The 16641-nt window shown below is 39.0% G+C and overlaps 1 protein-coding gene across 11 annotated transcripts in view; it reads left to right on the top strand.

The window, feature by feature from the left end:
- The window catches only part of FABP6 (fatty acid binding protein 6), a 46225-nt gene extending 31282 nt beyond the window's left edge, over positions 1–14943 (top strand). For 7 of the 11 annotated variants that reach the window (XM_064458984.1, XM_064458987.1, XM_064458977.1 and 4 more), the window contains 4 exons: positions 10614–10718; positions 11523–11698; positions 13631–13720; positions 14821–14943. In XM_064458984.1, coding sequence (XP_064315054.1) covers positions 10652–10718; positions 11523–11698; positions 13631–13720; positions 14821–14874 — 387 coding nt within the window. In that variant the 5' untranslated portion in view covers positions 10614–10651 and the 3' untranslated portion in view covers positions 14875–14943. Of the gene's footprint in view, positions 1–8283; positions 8499–9031; positions 9255–10613; positions 10719–11522; positions 11699–13630; positions 13721–14820 lie in introns of those variants that run through there. The other 4 variants (XM_064458978.1, XM_064458981.1, XM_064458980.1 and 1 more) reach the window with 2 other exon arrangements.
- Positions 14944–16641: the final 1698 nt, after the last annotated feature.

The raw sequence follows: 16641 nt of genomic DNA, 5'->3' as shown, positions 1-16641 counted from the left end.
TGCCCCTGTGCTTCAAAATGTGATCTTTTTTTAAATTACTCCTTACCAATGTGAGAAAACTTTTTGTGTTAAACAAATACGATACAAAGTTCTGCAAAATCCTGAACACCTCCAATTCCTGTTAGATTCCTAATTAATACAACAAATTACATTGTCTTGCAAGACTAAATGGTAGTCTTTTAATAAGTAATGTTTGTTGTCAGAAGACCACCATTTCCTTCCTTATTATCGCTGGGCTACAATCCAGTAGCCTATGCTTAGTAAGCCAATAACGCAAGTAAAATTGAGAAAGGCAAATAATTTGGCTATAATTTCCTTTTTAAAAGAACTTTTCATTTTCAGTGTTCCTTATATCTCTGTAGATTTTGAAAACCTCTCTCTTCTGTATAGCAGATAGCACTTAAAACTGATTTATTGTTTTATTACATTATTTGTTTGGGAAGAAATAGAGCAGCTCTTAGCAGAATTCCTACAGAAAGAACAAGTTAAAACATGCTGTTACATATTGTTCTTTATTGACTTTAGTAGACTTAGTTAAAGCCAAGCTCTGTGCAGCATTTCTCAAAGAAAGCCTAAATCAACATTGTGTACACTAAACCATCAGTTGCTTAGTTTTTTAGGTGTAGAAAGCATTCTGTGGTTATTAGAGTGGGGTTAATGCTGCCTGCTAGAATGCAATCATAGGGCACTGGAGAAAGAGGTATGTGAGAAGTAGGAATAACTGTAAAATATGCAAGCCAGCTCAGTGCATATGAAAATGCAAGCTCTAGGACTGATTTCAGCAAGTTGTCCAGCTACCACGAGAGGCCTTCTTCCACCAGGGTCCATGCAGATCTCCTGTTTATACTGCAGAAACAGAATAAGTTCCTGAAACACTGAGTCCTGGTTTCATCCCATGTTCATTCTGTTGTCTTCTAAGCCTAATTTGAATATATTACCATGCAAATTTTGTAGGTAAGTATAGCTGTAGAGAGGAGGCTCCCAGAGCATGATACCTTCCAAATACCTTGTAGCTAAGAAAGAATTTGATTTTTTTTTTTTCTTGGTGGTGGTACTGCTGTGGGGTGGTGACAGCCTATTGCCTTCAGTTACCCTCCCTGCTACTAGTTCCCACTGATTTTAAATGCAGATACAGTGCACATTCATTTTATACTGGTATGCACCTTTTTTCCCCCCTCTTGGTGGTGACTGAGGATTGCTTAGAAGCCCATGGCCGTGTGACGGAAGTCTCCAAATTAGGCTAGATTACCTTGAAGATAAGCTCCCATTTGGAGCTAAGTTGTTCTCATGTGTCAGCAAGTACAATCATATAGATACTATCAAGTAATAAAATCTTTACAACACATCACATGAACTATGTAGATAGAGGGGAGATGGCTATTGGGTTTTGGTCAGAAGAGTCCAAAAGAGTAGTTGTAATGATTCTTATCTTTAGGGATGTCAGTTACTAACTTTGTTAGAACTATAGTTACTTTCTGTTACGGAACTTGTAGTATAATTATATGGAACAAAGAAATATATAGAGGTAGGATCTTTAACTCACTTTGCATTTACCAGAAGACTTTGCAGAGAAGGTTGAATTATATCTTTCATTTTAGCAACTTTTTAAAAGTTGTCTGTATTAGACTAAAACTATTGAGGTTCAACATGTTCCATAGTGGCTCTTAGTCCAAAGATTCAAGTCCCAAGTTTCAAAGAAATCGAAGCAGTTTGTGTGACCCAAATCAATAGTAGCCAAAATTAGTTTTACTGTGCACTTTCAGATTACATGAGTCAGAAGTGGCATAACAAAAATCTTCAAGTTTTCTGTTGTACTCGTTACTAAACCTTAGACATCAAGATAGCTTCCCGTTTCTGCGGTGAGTCTCCATTACCACTGAATTGGATGCAGCTGATAACATTAGTATAACTAATTAAAGGGAAGAATCCTGAAGAAAGAAAAGAAAAATTAGATTCACCAGAAGTTGCTGGTATCAGTCTTACAGTAAAACCAAAACATTTTAGTATGTCTCTTAATGATCTTAGTTTAAAAGGTGGGGAGTGTATCAGTGAAACTTGTTGAGCTGGAAAATGTTATAGGTTCTGGTCACCTCTGTTCTAAAAAGATTATCTGAAATTGGAGTAAGTGAAGAGGAATACTTGGATGATAAGAGGAGGAGAAAGTCTGTCACTTCAGAAGTGTCTAACAGAGTTTGGCATGGCTTAACCCAATTTATTTACCCTAGCAAAAAAGAGGATGTAACTGCTCTCTAAAGCACTTTGGAGTAAACTCAGAGAAAGAAGTTCTACTTAAAAGAAGAGGCAGTGCTGGCACAAGTACAAACAGGCTTTGAATAACCATGCATTAATTTAAACTGGGAATTAAAAGAAGATTTTTACATACCAGGGAGTAAACTGCCTGCTAGAGTAACAAAGACACAAAATTGTAGAGAGTGCTATCAATTCTAGGAGAGACTGAAATGCTAACAGAGGTTTCCCTCCCAATTCTTTGTTTTGGTGCTTCTGAGGCCAGAAGGGCTGATTTGATTTACTTGGGTGATGGGCTCTGAAGAGACAATAGGAAATAATGAGTTCAGAGAATTTATACTGAGCCTTCAGCTTGAAGAAAATTTGTTCAGTAAACCTGTTCAGTGAACACATCGCTAGCTCAATTAGCATGAGCATAATTCTGCTTTTCCTCTCCAGAACCTTGTTTGCAATTATCAGTTCAGACTTCTTTATTCTTTTAATACAGATCATAAAGTTATAATTCAAATCATGATTACAGCAAGCATTTTTCAGTGGTATAGCCACCTTGTGCTGATATTCCACCAGCTACTTGTTCCCTTCTCCATGCCAATACTTGCATTATGCCAGTACAGCTGTTTGTGTGATCATATGAAGGACTGGATCAGAGCACTGATCCAGCTGAAAAATACCTTTTCATTTTACCTTTGGTATTTTTAATTCAAATCAGCCCCTCACTCCAGTTGCTGCACTGCTGTGTAAATGGTTGTGCCAGCACAAAGCAGGAGGTGGCTCAAGAGCAGCCTGGAATCACTTGGGCAATGTAAGCAGTGCTGTCATATTCTCAGGCTGCTCTCAGCTGCCGTGCAGTTTGCAGTCACCGCTAGGCCAATGAAAGGGCTGCATGTTGATGATGATGATGGTGCCATTCATCTTCCCCCCCTCTCTCTTGTACCTCCTGTTGCCCTGGCAGTGCATGACCAAGCAATTGAGGCAGTCCAGAGAACCAAATCAGTTGAAAACTGATGAAACCACCTGAAAAACTAAGCACTTCTTTTTTTCTTAGATTTAGTTTTCTGTCTTTTCAGTTGCTCAAAACAGACCTCAGCAGTCCCATTGAGGCAGCACTCGGGGATTGGGAACACTCCTCAGGGGCAGCAGGCCCAAACGCTTCTTACAGAAGCTATGCCAGCTTTTACAGCTTGAATGAATCACTTGGCTATCTTGCCCTCTGGGAACTACCTTTCCGGAAATCCAAACAGACTAAAGGTTTTCCTGATAGAGTGTTTTGGCAGGAACTAATCAAATCTTTTAGGGAGTCCCAGAAATACTGAATTTTTGGAAGGTCTGTGTCTTCCTCCTCTGCAAATGTTTCTATCTCTGAGCATCTGGTAGGATCCTTTCTTTCCTGTTTTTGTTAGGCAGGTGCTACCCATCAGATTGTCACGTCTGGGGCAAGGTCAGAGTCTACTGTGTCCCCTGTAAAAGCCCTGTAGAGCTGGCCGGTGCATTTCTGTTAAAAACTTGGACTCTGAGCAAACTTCGCCTTTTCAATAATTCAGCCACATCTTGTTGGTAACTACTTTTCTACTGCTTATGGGTTTAGAATAGTAACACCTAGTACTCTACTAAATGGATACTTAATAAGGCAACATTATAATAGGAGTCCCATGAAATTACACATTAACTTAACACCAGATGAGTTCATTCTGAATTCATTCTGAATGATTACTCTGAATACCGAAGGAATTAATAATCAGCAGCCATTTACTATGGAGGGTTGCTGAGTAATTGCCGAATACAGCTGTTTTAAGAATTTACAAGCTTTCCCGATCAAGTTTCATTCTGAAAGAATCATTAAGTGTAACTTTCTTTCCACTGGGGAGTTCCTACTTTTATTTTGAATCTGTACTCCTTGTTCAGTTGCATTCCAGTTTTAAAAGCACTTCAAAGATAGTCACTCAGCATAGCTCATTCAGTAATGGAATTACTTTCCTTATCTCCATTTCGTCTTTGAGTGTATCTCAGTTGGCCTTATACAACACATCTGAAAGGTTAATAAACTTGAAAGCACACTGGGAGACATTCAAGGGCAGGGTGACTCTGACATGACAAAAAGAATGCAAAAGCATTATATTTATGACTTTGTGGCAAGTAAATTCTGAGAGTAAAAATTTCCAAGGCCTTTGATTTGGTTCCTGAGAGTTGCCTCTGTCCCTTCAGCATTTGAAGACTCAGCTGGTTTGCATATCAGAGGTAGCTGACTTGGGAGACAGAGGGAATTAACTGCTTGCTTTAGATGAACTTTTCCTTTGGGTATAAGCTTCCACAAGAGTTTTACTGCCTACAACAGCCACACAGTTACAACTCACGTCATTCTGATAAATTCAAATACAGCGTTGAGCTTTTCTGCTTAACTCCTCATTGTAACTAGCAGTTTGATTCCTGCCCATGGTCCTGACATTATACGTTCAAATATGAGATTTACTATGTGTTGATGTTAGAGCAGTGACTCAGGTTTCAAAGTTAGATAAGCACAACTGTGAATGCATGGGTTTGGGTTGTGTGGGGTTTTTTTCCCACTCAGTGAGACAAATTCCATGTAAAACGCCCGCTCACCTTTGACCTCACAGGGTAAGGTTATGCCATTTCCTTGCATTCTGCCTAAAGACAGCGCTGCTCCAGCGAAGCATGCACACCCTCTCTGGTGTTTTGCTGTGGCAGCCGAATCCGCTCTGTGGGTTCCACAAATGCCAGTCTGCCACAAATAGCATTTGCACATAAAGTTAGATTCATTAAATTGTGCTGAAGTGTTAGCTCAGCTGCAGATGATTCCCACTGAATTCAGGGGCCCAGCATTTGGCCTCTGATCTATAACGTTTAATTAAATCTGTATGGACCAGTCCTGTGTGTTGTCAGTGGCCAAGTTAGCAATACAAATGTATTTGTGTTTAAGGAAAGGCTAATAGCGTATGAAATTTGAGTGATGTCATAAAGGAATGCTTAGGAAATTAATTATCTTTATTTAGAACTATGTCTCAAAATGAAACATATGAAGGTAGTTGCTTGTATAAATACTGATATATTTTTATATATTATATAAATATAAATGATACACTTAATATGACTCTTACCGAGCCAATTATAACCAGCTCAGGGAGGAATATTTTTGCAGTTAGAGAATGAGGGGATCCATTTGGAGATTCCGCTGTGTCCCGGGGCTGGCTGCAGACCCCGGCGTGCTCTGGCTGCAGTCAGGGGCTGCGGGGTGGGGTCGGGGCTCAGTGCGGGACCCGCCGCCCGGCACCCGGGCCCTGGCAGCTGGCCACCAGGTGGCAGACACGGTCGCCTAGAGAATCATGATGTTTTCTTGGACCTACGAAAAAACGGCTGCATCTTTCTCCACTGAAAATGATAGTCGGTGCCAAGTACACTGAAGATAATAGCCACTTTCTGAAAGCTGTTTTCAGCTTTTACACCTGAAGCTTTTTTTTGCCTTTCTCTGTTATGATTCTCACCTTGTGCCAGGGAAATATCTTTTATTATTCCACTGGTCTCAGTTATAGCTGTTAATTCAGTTGGATTTGAACTGAGTTCTGTTAAGCAGTATACCATAACCAGGGTTGTTTGCAGCAGTGTGCAGGCTCTACATTGTAGTAGCTGGAACAAAATAAGTGCACGTAACACATTTAAAATGCATGTATAGATAGACATAGATGATTTTGGTTTAATTGAGTCTCTGTTTTTTTTCTGGATAATTCTGGAGTGCTTTGCACCGTTTATGTCAGTGCCCAGCCCACTAAGGGTGAAGCACTGCTGTAAAGGTATGCAAAAGCAACATCACACACTCAGCTCTGAAGAGGCAGGAAAATCATGGATATGGTGAATGCAAAGTGTAAGGTCATTAAATGGATACTGGTTTTAGCTGAACCTGAGGAGATAGGGACTTGGATGACTAACCTTAGCAATTGTGCAAGTGACTGTAATGTCAGTAAAGTCAGAGGTCCTCCATGCCTTTATTCTTGGAATAAATGCTGTCATGACTTAGTATTTGGAAGACTGCTTAACGGAAGTTGTCATTCTCCAATACGCTATTGAATTTCATTATAATTTATAGCAAAACAAGAATGAAAATAAGGATTTATTTCAGAATAAGTGAGCAGAAACATGGGTGCAAATTCACAAGGCACATGAAGAACTCCTCTGCACAGACAGGTGCAGATGATGGCGTGCTTGTTGAAGACTTGTTCTAAGCTGATTCTGATCCTGAGTGACCAGGCAGAGCAAGCACGTTTATTAATACTGACTTTGTGTGTAACCTGTCCTGGAGCTCTCCAGTACAGCATAGGGTACAACTCCTTGGAGGTGAATAAACTCATACTTAGTGTGTAGCAAGAGTGACCCACCCAGTCACATAGTTATTCATTGGTAATTTACTGTCCTACACACTGGCTCTATGCCCACCACATTCCTGCTGCAGGCAAGCTCCTAGTATTGTACAGTTGTGTAGATGTAAGCATTTTTATATCACATCACAAGAAAGCTATCAATATAATCTGATCTTCAGAGAGAGAGAGAGAGAACATAAAAGCTCAAGTACTGTTCATACAATCTGATTAGCTTTTTCCTGTTTCACAGAACTGTGGCATTTTTCTTATCCAGTTTGATCTATCTTCCAAGGTCCATGTGGTGTTACTGTGCTCGTGGTATTGTCCCTCAATAAGTTTTATGTTAACAGAAGAGTTTATGGCTTGAGTTCATTTACCTTCTTCACAGGGTTGTGCATGTCTCTCTGGAACAGAGAGCCTAGAGCAAGACTGAGGCCTTCAGTGCGCATCTGGCCTGAGGACAGTCACCCACTCCCCAAAAGCGCAGCTGGGGCTGGGCACTGCTTATCTCTCGGTATACACAGAGCCACATGGAGACGGCAAGAATCTTAGCTAGGGACTTGCTCAGCCAGTTGTGCTAGCTAGGCAGCTGTGAAGAGTCTCACAGCCCATCAGTGGAGGAAGGGTAAAACTCCCGGGATGACTGTTGGAAGTAATTGGTTGCTCACAGCTCTCGTTATTTGCTTCTAAGGGCTTGTTTATTATAAGAATGTTTAAATTAATGTGCCGTCCTCTGGACACTGGGTTAATGCCTGGACTTCAGATTTCTTACTGGCTGCATCATTATTCACTATATCATAAGCCCTGATAGGTCACTTTTTCTCTGTGTTTCAGCCTTCTCATGTATGAAATATGCTCGATGATACTTCCCTCTAAATGGTATTCTTTTCTAACCTGTATATGGCTGAAATTACTAGGGGTTTTGCTTCTGTTAATGGCATAGTATTTACACTGTTGTAGCTTAGCTGGTATCTACTTAGCTTTACCATAGGAAAAAGAACTGAGGCTGCTATGTATGTGTAACCACTTCATTGATTTCCATGCTAATGCTGTGTTTTTCTTTATATAGATAGGGCCTAAGCATCCGGGTCCAACTGATAAAGTTTCCTTTTCAGTTGTCTGCTCCTGCATAATTGGTCACTGAGTTCAGCAATCTTGGGATTAAGCTGAAGGAATTTTAATTTAAAAAAATTTAATTGTGGGACAGTCAGAATAATTTTACAGACACTTTTAAATAGAAAGTGCAGAGGAAACGCTGGCAGTGAAACAAGTTTCTCCTCCTTCTCTGAATCTTATGTATTTGTAATTGAAACAGAATGCCCCAGTTTCATACTTTTCTCCCCCACCCCTGTGTTTTGAATGCTAATCACGGGACACGGAGAATGTTCACAGAGGGAAGGTATACGGCTCTCTTCTATTTCAAGTGTGGAAACATCCTTTTAATTGCATGCAGACAGCAGATGGTATAGCTTTTGTGGCGTCATGAACTCCAGCACAATATAGTCATCTACTGCACAGCATGGTACAATTTAAGCTGAGTAAATATGGGGAGAGTAGAGTTAGGGGTGGGAAGGCAGTAATTCCTAGGACATTTGTTCCATTTTTATTTTACAAATTGACCGTGTTTTTGTTATGCTTCACTCTTGTTCACTTTCTGCATCTGTTCTAGAAAACCGCTTTCCTGCCAAGAACATACAGCCAAAAAACCCAAAAGTTTTAAAAGGATTGTTGTCAACTTCAAAAACTACATCTCCACTTGAAAGTTTTATGTTTTCTTTTACAAGAAGATGTAAGATTTTAAAGTTAGTTTCTCGCAGACTTCAGAAGAGGAAGTAGCTAAAGAAAACCCAAACATAATATAAATTTCCAACTAATAAACATTAGGTAAGATCTTTTCCAGTCCACAGGTATAATCTCTCACAAAACTGACTTGGAATTTTCTGAAGCTTTTTCCGGTCAGAAAATTATTTTCCATTAGAAATCCCCTTCTCACCTGATTCAGACTTTTCACCCATCAGACAGTGTGTTATTCTGGAATCCCTCTCATTTTTCCCCTGTAAGGAAAAGTGTTGAAAGTGCAAAAATTTTCCTAAGACAGGAAATGTTTTCCTATTCAAACCTTATATACCTGAGGCTGTGTAACTTACAGACAGCAGAGGCTTTGCATAAAAGAAGAAAGCTTAGTGAGTGAAATAAAAAATTAATGCAAATTAGAGAGGATTGTTTTCATTCAGTTGCAACATACCCTGACAAATATTATGCCATTAGACATATATGTGTATATAGCAAATATATTTAAGTTTAATAAAACCTTAACACGCACACACCCCCCCCACCCCCACCCCACAAATTCAAGGAGTTGTTGTGCACACTGGTATGCTGTGACAAAACAGTTGAAAACTGTTGTTTTGTATGTCACAAAACAGGCTGTCTTATTTCTAGCTCTTCTTGAGCTTAGTGCTGGCAAACATAATCTACATCCAATCTTGAATCTGTGAGGCTACATCGACACAGCCCATACGTGACCATGCAAGAGAGGACCTGTAGAAGGCACCATTCTTTCTCAAGGCAGTCGAACAGCTTGCAAACTACACTATGCTCTCCAACATGCAGGATTTAGAGCACAGGCTGAGGGAGTGTGTAAGTGACTGCGTGAACTCTGAGACAGTGTTATTGGTAATAAAACTGTTAGATGTAGCAATGCTTCATATTTGTATAGTTTTACAGTAATGTACCATGATTTATGATATTTAACATTTTACTGAAGTTTCATATCATTACTGGTCTCATTCTCTAACAGAGTGGAGTACAAATAAGTCTATTAATTAGAAATACAGAAATGGTTACATAGAACACATTGATTTGAAAGTATACCAAGGGGAGCAGTAGTGAAGTTTAGTGGACCTTTGTTTTTCATGTTTTTAATCACCCAGGATATAGTCCTGCTCTTCTGATCAGCTTCTCTAGGCTTTTATAAAAGCAAGCGGAAAGTAGATTTTCAGTTCCTTCCCAAATTTATTACTTTTATGAAATAAAATGACATTCCAATCTATGATACCATTTTCACATAAATCCTAGGAATGTTTTTGTTCAGATTAAAAGTTGTTGGTCTATCATCAGCCAGTGGAGCTATACCAATACATAGCAGCTGGGAATTTCCTACCCTGCTATCTCTGTGTGGCACTGGATTAATTAGGCATATACCTCTCCTGTATACATCCTAAATTACCCAGCAGACTCCCTGGCTTTTAACATATGGTTATTTTACATATATCATATGTAAAATATATCAAAGCTATGCTTTTCCAAAATAAGTCTAATTTTTGTACTTTTTTGTGCACATTTGCTAAGCAATATGAAACACTGTTTGTCGTCTGATATTAGATAAGATGGGGGAACATGGTGCCATGGACTAATCATCTCATGTACTATATATTCAAGTAGTATAAAATATTTCATAGTTCTTATCTCCACACAGAAAAAAGGTAAGACAGGTGCAATAATTTACCCAGAATCTTGTCGTTGCCCATATCCTACCAAAATTACTTAGGAATCCGAGCAGCTTGTTTCTTATTTTCATATTTTAACTAATATAGGGTATGCTTCCAAACAGAGCAAGGCTGTGATCTCAGGACACTGCTTTGAAACCGTTTTTCTCCCTATTTCATTATAATATATTTTACCATTATTCCATCCTGACTGCAAAATCAGTGGAATCTTCAAAGTAAAAATATACCACTTCTCTTAAGTATGCACTAAAATCAAAGCCAAACTTTTGTCCTTGATTTCTGCTGATCTCCAGATTATTGTCAAGGATGTATAGTTGAATTATAACCCTGGTTTTTCATACAGGTCAATGGCATCCCTGCTAGTGACTCATACAGATCATAAAAGTATATTTCCAAGGGGTGTGTGTATATAGGTGGGCTGAACAGCTTGAGCTGGTTTATAAAAACAAGGGCCTCAAGCCATCTGCACTTAACCATTCTTTTGTTCCAGCTGCCATTCTGCTCTACTAGCCACATCACCAGGGCAACATGGCATTCACAGGCAAATATGAATTTGAAGGCGATGAGAACTATGACGAATTTGTGAAGAAGATTGGTAAGTATGTCTTAAAGGTTATAAATTAGTTTTTAAAAAGAGGGGTTTTTTTTACTGAAATGTGCTGAGATCAACAGGGGCTGAGACTGGTAGGATTGCTCTGCACCTCAGCAAGGAGATTCAGTTCTCATTCTTACAAGAACAACTGTCAGCCCCAGGAAATAGTCCTGGTTTACAGTAGTATTCCTTTTCAGTGGCAGCAGAATGAAGGGCCAAGATGAGCGCAGTATCACGAAGATCACTTTTTCTGTCCTTAGCGTTCATCAATGAGGAATATAAATGCAGCATGAAAATGCTTGTCAAAAATCTTATACAGGAACAGGTTTCTGTGAGTGCTTTCAGAAGACCGTGCAAACCTGTTTCAGATTACCCTGTAAAATCTTTTAGGGACACTATGATCTGTGTGCATAAAGTCAGTGCTTGTGTTCATTTGTTTAAAAAGCAATAGCAAATAGATATGTGCAGCTATATAGCAAAGGCACCTGCATGTGTAGCTTAAGCAGGGGAATATTTATATATACTTTGTATCTGTACATTTATTCTGTGTATAATTTCTCAGGGGAAAGAATGCAAGGCTAAAACTTATTATTTTATCAAATGCATTGATTATTCTATATCTTCATTTATAGCAGCAATTTAAACTCAGAGCTTTGATATGGCTGTAAAAAAAAAAAAGAAAAAACCAAAACAAATCAGATACTCAGACACCAGCGTCTGAGACCACGCATACCATTAGCATGCTTCAACTCAAATACAACTGTTAGGCTATTAGATTTGATAAACTGTGTGTTTCTATTGATTAAGGTCTCCCCAGTGACAAGATTGAAAAGGGAAGGGATTGCAAAATAATCACTGAGGTGGTACAGAATGGAAATGACTTTACCTGGACACAGCATTTCCCAGGAGGCCACACCACGACCAACACATTCACAATTGGCAAGGAAGCAGACATGGAGACAATGGGTGGTAAAAAGTTCAAGGTAAATTAATCTAGCTCTTCAGTTCTATGCTGTTGTAGTTTTTAAATTTAGGGTGAAAATCAAGTCTGTATAAGGAATATGTCCTTGAAAGTGTGGTTTTGGTTTTTTTTCCATCTGTCATAGCTTAGAAACATAATTTTTTCCTTCATTTCTTGATACCTAAACCTGATTTTAAAGAGATGGAACTTCAGCTGTACATACTAATATGTACACACTAATAAAGAGCAAGGGTAGAGTGTCAAGCACCTACTGGTGTTGCAGCTCAAGCAAACGTAATGCTCATTAAAACCCTGAAGCACTGGCTGGCAGCTGTGTCATTGTCCAGCCCCATACAGCAACTGCAGCGCACTCTGAGGGGAGTGCTATGGTCCCTGGCTCTTCCCATGCCTGTCAGCAGTGCTCACCTTTTGAAGTCACCTGTGCCCGAGTCTTAAGAGACTGTGTGAAATGAAGGAGGGGGGGGGGGGGGGGGGGGGGGCAGAAATATCTCTGTATCCTCCTTGTTGGAAGTACAGAGCAACTTGCAACTTAAGCAGCCCCTAGCAAGAAGGAAGATTACACAATAATGATCTGCTCCTGTCATGGACAAAATCTTGATACAAAGCCTGCTGTAAAACAGTTGTTTCGCTTACCTTAACCCTTTACATATATGAGAAATGTATAAGACACTTTGGGACAGCTGAACTCTGCATTTGTGAGGTGTCCAGAGCCCTACAATAGATTACTGAATAAATGCTTTGTATACACTGAAGAGACAGGAAAACCAGCAATTGCATCAGGGAGCTATGACAAACTGAGAAAACCAATAGCATCACATGATTTCCAGGATGCTTTTTCAGTCATACCTTTCTGCTTATGAGAGGGAAAAAACCCATGTGTCTGACTTCGAGAACCCTAACAGAATAAGACACAATTCTACTTGGTCATTTTATTGCAAACTTAATTCTGAAATATTACAAATTTCATTCTCTTCTTTTTGGCCCTGTGCACCTCAGCAGTCCAAAGCCTATTAAGTAGCCAAAGATGGAGGCAGATCAAATGAGTCTCAGCAGAGAAACCACTGCCTTTTAGTATAGTGTCACTAAACAATACATAAACCAGTAAAGTGGTTTCCTTGTATCTGGTAAAAAACATCCACACATCTCTTCATTTTGCAAGTTACATTTTTCTCCTCTAAATATGACGGTCTCATCTGTCTTTTTCACTAAAAGCATAGGCAAGTCCGACTAGTTACACAGACAAGACTGATTTTGTGATGGAACTATGTATCTAGTTTTGGCAGTCAGCTGAGCTGCTGTAGTACTTGTGATCTTCAGAGTACCATCCCACATACTATTTCCATACAGAAGCAGCTCTCATAGCAGTTGGCACGTGTTATAGTATAAAGGTGTGACTGCAGGCTGTGCAGCCATGTTCACCTGTACTTAAATGAGTGAGATGAATTCTAGTGTAATCAGAGATGTGAAACTCAGGATCTAGAGTAAAGATTCACATCACTTGTCCACAGTGGCTTTTGTGCTGATTGGGGGCAGATTATTGGGATCTGAGAATGCTACTTCAAAATTAACTCATACTATCATGCCTTTTACTTCACCGTCAAAACAAGAGAACCACATAAAACATTGAGGACTGAATGAGAAGCATCGTTTGTAGTCAGATCATTTTAGAGCTATGAAGGAATATAACCTGATTTATTGTGTAGATATGGAACTTGCATGTATCAGTAGATGAACATTTTTCCATTTAAATTGTGAATATTTAAGAACTAAAGCACAAGGATTTTAGTCTTGTTCATGAAGCTGCACATGTAATAGAGAACTTTACTTTTTAAAAAGTAGAAATTTTAAGCATCAGGTGTACAGATGTTTACAGTGTATCTGATAATATAAATGCCAGTAACCCCAGGAGACGTTAAACCTTTCTCTATTACAGGCAACGGTTAAAATGGAAGATGGGAAAATAGTAGCTGATTTTCCCAATTATCATCATACTGCAGAGATTTCTGGAGGAAAGCTAGTAGAGGTGAGTTCTCAAATATCCAAATTAGTTTATAAAACAAACAAACCAAACCCAAGCCTCTAGAGCAGCAGGCTTAAAATTTTGCATTTAGAAAAAAATCTTTATCTAAAAGTAAAACAAAACTATTAAATAACTTTCTCCTTCACTCTAGATAATCTTCTACAATTTTGTGTGGGTTCAATCCAAGAATTCAATGAACAAACTTTTCATCATATATTTTTGAGAGATTTGAAATGTAGATCTTGCATCTTAGGCACAGACATGCAGTTTTATAGCTGTAAAATTGGAATCTTCCCAACTTCCCATATCTTTGACTGCATTCACTGTGCCTATGCCTCAAAAATAGAAAAATATATTAAAAACTTTTTACCTACTACTAACACGCTTTAGTTATTTACTTTTTCATTCTTAGAAAACTACATAGCTGCAAGTCCTCACAGAATTTCTGCAGAACCCTTTTCCTTAGTCTTAACCAAAGGGGGGGGGAGGGGGGGAGGGAACCAAACAAAACCAAAACCCATGAACACACCACAAAACAGAAGAGGTTGGATTTCAAGTAGCACCCCATTTTATCAATAAAATGGCAACATAGTTTTGGAAGATTACTGAAACTACAATACTAGAGTAAAACTTGCAAAACAAATAGGATTGTCAAGTATCATTATTTCTAAGTCTCAAAACTTTTCCTGAATTGACTTATGTCTATGCCAGCTACATACACCCAAGTGCATCTTCAGCAGAGACTAACCAGAAGTTATTCTGTGAATCAAGAAAGGTCTCACCCTCCCTGAAAGCAGCAGTGTCAATCATTCATTGTTTTTGGAGAACAATTATCTCACTTGTCTAAAACCCTGGTAACGCCACCCCTAACGCAGGATACATTTAAGTTATCCCTAAACCCCTGTTTAGAAGTTGTGCTTGTTTTTGTAAGAGTATTTTTGTGCTGTGTATTTAAGAGTAGACAAGGACATTCAGTTTGTTTTCTAGATATGTCTTATAACAAAGCGCAGGTTCTGTGAGCCAGTCAGCAGGTCTCTTCATTTGTGACACTGAAGCTCCAATTATACTTCTCAACCAAATTTTTGATTTGTTCTTTATTCCAGATTTCTACTACTTCTGGTGTAGTCTACAAAAGGACCAGCAAAAGGATTGCTTAAGGCAGTAAAGCCAGTCTCTTCCAATGCACTGAAAAACAAACAATACAAATAAAAAGAGTGCTGATTGTCTTTCTCTCTCTCTTTCTTTGTATTACACACATGAAGAATTGTTTTTCAGGGTAACATTACCCTCAACACTAATGCTTACCCCATTCCTAAAGATCTGACAAATACTCAGAAAATCAGAATACAAAAAACCAGAAGATGCAACAAAGCACTGACGGATGCTGCTTTAGTCTAAGTATTTCAGGATGTGATACATACTTGGCATATTCAAATGTTGTCTACCACCTACTTAATAGAAGCTCTGTTCAGCTTCTGTCTAGAGACAAGGACAATATTCTGCCCAAAGCATACATCAAAATGCAAGACCTGATGAAAGTCTTTGCCCTATTGCTGGTTGGAGGGCAGAAATTTAGGAGCTTGAAAACAAGAGCAAGTCAGTTTATCATTCATGAGAAAAATATCCTTTCATACAGCTATCATGGTTTTCTCATCCTCATCAGTATCTCCTCTCGACCAAAATTCTTAGAGGTTTAAGGTTTTACAGACGGACTCCTGTAGGAAAACTTGGAATGTCTTACATTCTCAATGCAATCCTGTTACTTGCATAGAGTACATGTGAAAACCTGTTTTCCTGAACACAGTAGAAATTAAGTGTAACAGTTTTTGGATTCACTGTTCCAAATAACTTCTGGCCAATACCCAGTCCACAAAGCTTTTCCCTTTCAGACTCCTTTTTCCAGCTGTCCTGCCTTCTGGATCCACCTAGCTGCTTGCCCCTCACAAGCTAATCAGTAACTAGCCAGGGCACGTGTCTTGTGCACACAAGAGTTCATTTTCTGATAGGCCTATGTACATGACTGATAATGCCAATCATTTCAGGTATCTTACATAAAAAAAGGCTTGAAATTACTCTTTATGTTTTTCCTCAGAGATTAGTATGCTTTCCAGCTGCAACAATGGTTCATCCAGGCTCTATCAGTTTACCCAAGACAGGCTTCACACATCTTATGACCAGATATTGCGCAATATTTTACTTACTCTGTTCCCAAGACAAAGCATAATGCTGAACTATAATTAGAGAAACACAAGTCAAATCTGAAACCCGCTCAATCTTGAAACATTCTTTTGATAATTGCAAGAGATCTGCCTGTTTAACAGATGTTGAAATTCAGCCTCTTCAGTTATACAAGGTCATACTGAGAAGTAATAAGGGATCTCTTCAGGCTTACTCCTCATTTCATTTCAAGTCAGCTAGTACACTCCTCTGCAATTAGTAGCGTGCCATCTTAGAACATTTGGGTTTAGAATGTGCACGTCATATTCAATGTTTAACGGACTACACAGAATGACGTGCAGAGATAGGCACAAGTAAACACTGGGCAAGCGTTACATGAAACTACAGTTTGTTCTAGAACTAAGGGATGGTGGTGTTTTGTCTGAGCCATTCACACCCACAAGAATGTGTTCTGAAGATGATGCTAGTACCTGGCAATTCCCTGCTTTGAAAACAAAATGAAACCAGCCACCACTAATCCCAGTTCTAGAAGCAACTACATTTAGTGTTGTACAACTAGCACATTTTGTTTTCACATTCCACATGTGATCAAGTAACTCTCCATTACATAGACAACAATGCTTTGAAAGGAAGGGTGGGATTTCTACATAGGCTCTCTAGAAAGCATGTAAGGGGTGCTTTCACACGGGGGAAGAAAAGCGTTACCGTCTTTTCAACTGGAGGACATCATTTAGGCTTGTCTTGGA

The sequence above is a fragment of the Phalacrocorax carbo genome, chromosome 8 (assembly GCF_963921805.1).
Source record: "Phalacrocorax carbo chromosome 8, bPhaCar2.1, whole genome shotgun sequence".
In the NCBI taxonomy this organism is placed as follows: domain Eukaryota; kingdom Metazoa; phylum Chordata; class Aves; order Suliformes; family Phalacrocoracidae; genus Phalacrocorax; species Phalacrocorax carbo.
Note: the sequence above shows the minus strand (reverse complement) of the source record. Positions and strands in the feature narration are given on the sequence as shown.